Here is a 6430-nt window from a genome sequence, read left to right as displayed (position 1 = left end):
CCGGGTCCCAGCACCCTCCCCGAGCACGGAGCAGCCCCAAAGCGGGGGGACAGTCCCTGCCGCCGCCACGGTGACCCCGCGGGGCCGGGCACAGGCAGCACCGCACCGGGGGCCGGTGAGCGCCAGCAGAGCCCCGCGGCCGCGGCTGGGCGAGCGGGGAGCGATGAAGGGCTTCTTCTAGAGGGTACCCGTGAGCAGGGTGAGCAACCCCCCCCGGAGGGGCTTCACGCCAGGTTTCACCCCTGGGTTTCCCAGCCTCCCCCTGCCCAGCCCACCCTGCGCCCCTCAGCTGCTCTTTAGATCTTTTATTTAATAAAGTGTCGAGACAAGCCCCGTTTCCCACCGGAGCACCCCCGGGGACACGGCGTGGGGGGCGCCGAACCCGTGTGTGGCCCCCCCGGCTCCTCCCGCGTTTGTTGCCGGCCCCTCGGGGGGGAGGCAGAGCCATTTGGGATGGGGACAGCCGGGCAGACATCTGTCCCCGCGGCGTTCCCACGGCACCGCCCGGACCTCCCAGCGCGGGCACGGAGGGGCAGCGCCGCCAACACCCCCGGGGCTCCGCGGGGTCCCCGCCACGCCAAGGGCCCGCGACACCGGGAGGCGCGACCCCAAAAGCGGGGGGTACGGGCCGGGGATGCCTCGGGGGGGGGAAAAGGGAAGAAAAAGGGAGAAAAAAAGGAGAAAAAGGGAGGGGAAAAAAAGGGGAAAAGAGAAGAAAATGGGATAAAAAGGGAGAAAAAGGGGAGAAAAAGGGGAGAAAAAGGGGACCGGTCGGGGGTCCCGCCCAGACCCCGCCCATTTAGCGCTAAGCCCCACCCCTGTCCGAGCTAAACCCCGCCCCCAGCACGTGCTCGCTGCTATTAGCATAACTCCGCCTCCGTTAGGCCACACCCACTCCTGTGTTAGCCCCGCCTACCCTCCCGTTCCCGGCCCCGTGCCGTTCCCGTGGCGGAAGGGGCGCGGCTCGGGCCGGAAGCGGCGGGCGGGCGGCGGCGGCGGCAGCGCTGGTGCTGCTCCCGGTCCCGGTCCCGGTCCCGGTCCCGCCATGTCGGGCCGCTGCTGCCATGGGCAGACGCCCAGCCGCGACATCCCGGGCCCCGGCAAGTGCCTCGCCCTGCCCGACGGGGCCCCGCTGCCGCCCGGCGACTACAGCACCACGCCCGGGGGCACCGTGTTCGGGACCACGCCGGGCGGTGAGCGCCGGGCCGGGCTGGGACAGCGGGGAGGGCTCACTGCCGGAGGGAGGGAGGGAGGGCTCGGTCTGAGCAGGGCCTTGCGGTGCCGGGGAGCGCTCCCGTGCTGGCCCGGGACAGGGACCGGCAGCCCCCGGCGCTCACCGGGGCTCGGTGCAGGTTTGGGGGCCGGGGACTGCCCGGGGTCCCCGCTGCGAGCACGGCAGCGCCTCGCAGGGAGCAGCCCCGGCCTCCCGCTGGTTGCTGATTAATTGCAATCCCTAATATTTGCTGTGTTCCCTGCCAAGCCTGGGCCCTTTTCCTTTATTCCCAGTCCCAAAGTGCTCGGGATCCTGGAGGCGCAGTGCTCTGCTGCTGCGAGCCCGCCGCGGGCTCCTTCCCTCTTTGCTGTCCTGGGCAGAGGAGCCTCCTGTGGGACTTGTCCTCGAGTAATGAACCGATTGCGCCAAGGGTTCCTCTGTCACAGGGGCTGTGTGTCCCCATCCCTCCCTGGCAGCTCATTTTTGGCAGTTCGGCTCCCGGAGAAGCGGCTGCAGCTCCAGCTGGCGGGGTGGGGGGTTCAGCGGCCTCTGCTGCCCCCGAGCCGGACCCTGGGGGGATCCTGGGGTGATTTTTTTTTGGTAGGATCTCCCCCCGGTGCCGCCGCAGATCGCTGCCTCCCCGCCCGCATGGCTGCGAGCAGCAGCGATGGTGAAGGCAGAGCAAACCGTGGGAGGGCATGGAGGGGTCGTGGATCCCGCAGGATTGCGGGGCTTAAAACGCGAGGGGAGAAGGGGAAGTGACCCTGCCGGCTCCCCGGGCTGCTGCGTGCACAGGAGCTGGGCTCTGCGGTTGTTTCGGCCGTGCTTTCCCTCCCCTGGAAGCAGCGGATCCAGCAGCACCTGCAGGAGCCTCGCCCAGCCCCGAGCAAGGCGGCGGCGATGGAATAATGGAATAGTGGAATGAGCAATTAGCGGCGCGCACTAATGAGCCCTCCGGGGCTGGCAGCGCTTTGTCCCCGCGGAGTTTCGGGGTGTCTGGAGCAGGAGGAGAAGCTGGGCCGCGTTTGTGGCCGGGCTGTGCCCAGCTGGCAGCGCTCGGGGCTGTCCCGGCCTGCCCGGGGACACCGTGTTGGGGACACCGTGTTGGGGACACCGTGTGCTGCCCGGCCCTGCTGGCTGCTGAAGGGAGAGGGGACTCGGAGCCGCTGGAGGACAGCCACACGGGGCTGTGTGTCTGCCCCGTGGGGCTCGCAGGGGGCAGAGCATCCCGTGGTGTGCGGCTTTTCCTGTTAAACACACCCTGGCAGCATCTGGGTGGGTGCAGGAGCTTCCTGGTGCCCGTGACAGCCCGGGCTGGGTGTCCTGCCCTCCCCAGGGTGTCCTGTCCTGCCCCAGCTGGGTGTCCTGCCCCAGCTGGGTGTCCTGCTCTGCTCAGGGTGTCCTGTCCTGCCCCAGCTGGGTGTCCTGCCCTCTCCAGGGTGTCTGTCCTGCCCTCCCCAGGGTGTCCTGCTCTGCTCAGGGTGCCCTGTCCTGCCCCAGCTGGGTGTCCTGCCCTCCCCAGGATGTCCTGTCCTGCCCCAGCTGGGTGTCCTGCCCTCCCCAGGTGTCCTGTCCTGCCCCAGCTGGGTGTCCTGTGCTCCCCAGGGTGTCCTGTCCTGCCCCAGCTGGGTGTCCTGCCCTCCCCAGGGTGTCCTGTCCTGCCCCAGCTGGGTGTCCTGTGCTCCCCAGGGTGTCCTGTCCTGCCCCAGCTGGGTGTCCTGCCCTCCCCAGGGTGTCCTGTCCTGCCCCAGCTGGGTGTCCTGCCCTCCTCAGGGTGTCCTGTCCTGCCCCAGCTGGGTGTCCTGCCCTCCCCAGGATGTCCTGTCCTGCCCCAGCTAGGTGTCCTGCCCTCCCCAGGATGTCCTGTCCTGCCCCAGCTGGGTGTCCTGTGCTCCCCAGGGTGTCCTGTCCTGCCCCAGCTGGGTGTCCTGCCCTCCCCAGGTGTCCTGTCCTGCCCCAGCTGGGTGTCCTGTGCTCCCCAGGGTGTCCTGTCCTGCCCCAGCTGGGTGTCCTGCCCTCCCCAGGTGTCCTGTCCTGCCCCAGCTGGGTGTCCTGCTCTGCTCAGGGTGTCCTGTCCTGCCCCAGCTGGGTGTCCTGCTCTGCTCAGGGTGTCCTGCTCCTCCTGGCCACATCCCCCTTGCTTTCAGGAGCTCTGGGCATGAGGCTGTCGGAGGGAAGTGGAAGCTCCGTGCTCCCGGTGCTGCTACAGAGCTGCAGTTCCAGGAATCCCTGTCCTCCTCCTCCTCCTGGAGCTTCCCAGGAATTTAACACCCCTGTCCCAGCCAGCTGACTGTAGGGATGGACCCTCCTCCTGAAAGAACTGGAGTTCAGAATCGGCAGTGAAAAGCTTTTTGGTGTTTTGAGAATGCCCTGGCAGAGCTCCACAGGCACGCAGCTGCTGCCCGGGTTGTTTTATGTGTTTATTGGGTATTTACAGTGTTCAAACCAAAGGGAGTTGGTTGTTCCGGGACAGATGGTGGCAGGAGCTGTTTGCCCACACGTGTGTACTTTAGTTAACACTTTTGGGGAGGGCACAAGGACAAGTCCCTTTCCCTCTGGCTGCAACAGGAGCAGAGCAGGACACACCTGATCCAGAGGGGTGTGCAGCTCCTCTTGGGAAGCAAACACTGTTTTCCAGCCCTTGCTGGCTTAAGGCCGTGGGCTGTTTGAAGGGATCCCTTTTCTGCCTGTGGTTTTTGAGCAGTTTCCATGAAATTCCTGTACATGGAGCAGGGTGTTCCGTGGTGTTCCTAGAAACCCATGCCTCATCAGCTGGAGCTGGGTGGTTCCTGCTTAAGCCTTGGAGCATTGACCATCTGTGGAAGCCCTGAGCAAGGTGTGTGTAAGTGCTGCTGTGCCAGGGGAAGTGTCCATGCAGGAATTGCTGCTGGGCAGAGCTCAGAGGGACACGGCCCTGTCCCCTGCCGTGTGTCCACCTGCAGCTTTCAGCCCCGCTTCTGGCCGTGAGTGGGAATTAAATTCAGTTTTCTGTTTGCTCTGTGGGCTGCTGTGGCCTCGAGCGAGGAGGAAGGGCTTGGATCTGCTGCTTCCAGCCCCTGCCTGGGGTTTGGAGCCCTGTGCTGCCTCGGGGCAGCGTTTGGGTACCTGATGTGTCACGTTTAGTGGCAGGTACGGTGTCAGTGCACCCAGAATTCTGGAAAGGTAACTCAGACTGAAGTGCTGCATCACTGTTATCACTTAAATACCCAATCCTGGAGCCTTTTGGGCTGTAAGGTGCTGAAAGATGATGGAGTTCCCTGCCCTGGGCAGGGAGGGCTGAGCATGTGCTGTCCCCCCAGGTACCAGGATTATTTATGACCGAAAGTTCTTGATGGAATGCCGCAATTCCCCGGGTGCCAAAACTCCTCCCTCCGACCTTCCCGACATTCCAGGCGTCACCAGCCCCAGCGTGGAGGAGCTGAAGCTGGAAAACCACCACGTCCAGAACTGTGAGGAGAAAGCGAGCGCAGGTGAGTGCAGGCAGCAGAACCCGACAGCCTCTGAGGGGCTCTGCTGGTTCCTAGAAGTTCCAGAGCTGGACTGGAGCCAGGAGGTTCCCTGGAAGTGAGGTCAGTTCTCCAGTAACTTCTTGGAAAGTCCCAGTGGCCTCAGTGTCACAGGGTAACAAGGGTCTCGCAGTTGTTTGGTCCTGCTGTGGTCCCCAGCAACGTGCCTTTTGCAGGTTTTAGGTGTAATTTGATATGATTCCCGTTAATTCAGCCTTTGGGAAGCTGCTGCTGGATTAGGAGCCCTGTGGAGAGCGGAGGGGCAGCTGCTGCTGCCTCTCCCTGAGCTGGGCTGTGCTGCAGCTGCTGGAGTTTCACGTTACCATTCAGAGCAGGATCTGCTTGGGTTTTTAATATCAGCCTGAGTGGTAAATTCCTCCTGCCTGTTCCTGACCCCGTTTTGTGACAGGGACACTTCTCTGAGGCCCTGCTGCAGCAACGTGAGCCAATGTTGCCTCGAAGAATTGTTTTTAAAGTTATTTGAGGTTCTTTCTTGGTGCAACCTGAACCTACCAAGCGCAAGCATTTATCTTCTCTCTCTAAAAATAAAGATCCAAAGGCTCTTGTTATGTGCTTGCTGCAAGGAAAACCTTTCCAGAGTCAGCATGGCCTCGTGCCTGACACACTGCTGTCACCTGAAGTGGCTCAAGGGACCCCCTGAAACGCAGGCTGGGTGCTGGGCTGTGACTCCCTGTCCTCAGGAGCAGCTCCTGCCTGGCAGGCTGTGGGAGCAGCCCTTGGGATAACGAGGGTGAGGTGTGCCTGGCTGGGTTCTCTCCTCACTGTGGTGCTTTCCATTCCTTGTTACAAGGAAATCCAGGGGGAAGAATTGATTGTTCAAAGGGGCATTTTCTCTGCCTCTGCTCTGGTGTGTCTGAGGGAGATCCCCCAGCAGTGACACCTTTAGCACAGCTTCCCAAGATGATTTTCACACCACCCCTGCTGCCTGAATGCAGCTTTTAAACCCAAACCACCCCGTTTCTGAAGCGCAGCTGCCAGCCATTGAAATCTCTGGTATTTAATGTGGAGCTCTGGGGCCTCACCCGTGGTTTTGTCCCTCCCAGCAGGTGAGGAAGAGCAGTTTGACATGGACATCTGACACACCTGCCTGCAGAGTGCTGATCCAGCGAAGCAGCAGGACTTGTCTGGAGGATTCCCACCAGCCAGGCTTACAGCAGCCATGCCTTGAGTGCCTTCCTGCTCTGGGAGAGGCAGAATTCCCTCAGGAGAGCAGTGTGTGTCCTGTTCCAGGGGCTGGGCCAGGGGTGCTGCAGGAGACACTCTCCCCCCCTTGGTTTTGGTTCCAGTTTTATGCTTTTTGTTAATCATTTTAATACTGTAACAGTGACAAAAATGCAACATAAGGGAGAAATAAAATCATGTGGTGTCTCCTGGCGTGGAGATGAATGCAATAAATGTGGCTTCTGTCCCTTATTTCAGCAAGGAGCCGCCGAGCTGCAGTGTTCAATGGTGCCCCCTGTGCTGCTGGGGCTGGGCCAAGCATCCCTGGTCCCTGGGGAAGTTTTGGTCTGCCAGATCTGCCCCCAGAACAGAGGCAAAGCTGTCCCCTGAGTGCTTCCAGTGTGTCCTAGTGCCCACCAGGCTCAGGCTGCAGGTGGGAACGTCTGGGATCAGTTTGGCTGAGCTGCCTTCTGCCCTGCCAGGGAGAGGAAGGAGCAGCAGGGAATTGCAGCTTTGCCACTGCAGCTCT

At 62.3% G+C, this 6430-nt stretch overlaps 1 protein-coding gene across 2 annotated transcripts; it reads left to right on the top strand.

The window, feature by feature from the left end:
• The first annotated feature begins 915 nt into the window (after window positions 1-915).
• On the top strand, window positions 916-6135 carry LOC119710806 (eukaryotic translation initiation factor 4E-binding protein 1-like). Of its 2 annotated transcripts, none has more exons than XM_038160221.1 (3): window positions 916-1193; window positions 4513-4683; window positions 5784-6135. In XM_038160221.1, exons 1-3 carry the CDS (start codon window positions 1046-1048, stop codon window positions 5816-5818), a joined length of 354 nt encoding a protein of 117 aa, XP_038016149.1. In that variant the 5' UTR covers window positions 916-1045; the 3' UTR covers window positions 5819-6135. The 2 variants fall into 2 exon arrangements, with proteins under 2 accessions (XP_038016149.1, XP_038016150.1); XM_038160222.1 differs by having other exon boundaries at window positions 921-1193; window positions 5787-6135.
• Window positions 6136-6430: the final 295 nt, after the last annotated feature.

This window comes from Motacilla alba, chromosome 22 (assembly GCF_015832195.1).
Source record: "Motacilla alba alba isolate MOTALB_02 chromosome 22, Motacilla_alba_V1.0_pri, whole genome shotgun sequence".
Taxonomy (NCBI): domain Eukaryota; kingdom Metazoa; phylum Chordata; class Aves; order Passeriformes; family Motacillidae; genus Motacilla; species Motacilla alba.
This window is presented reverse-complemented; position numbering and strand designations above follow the sequence as displayed.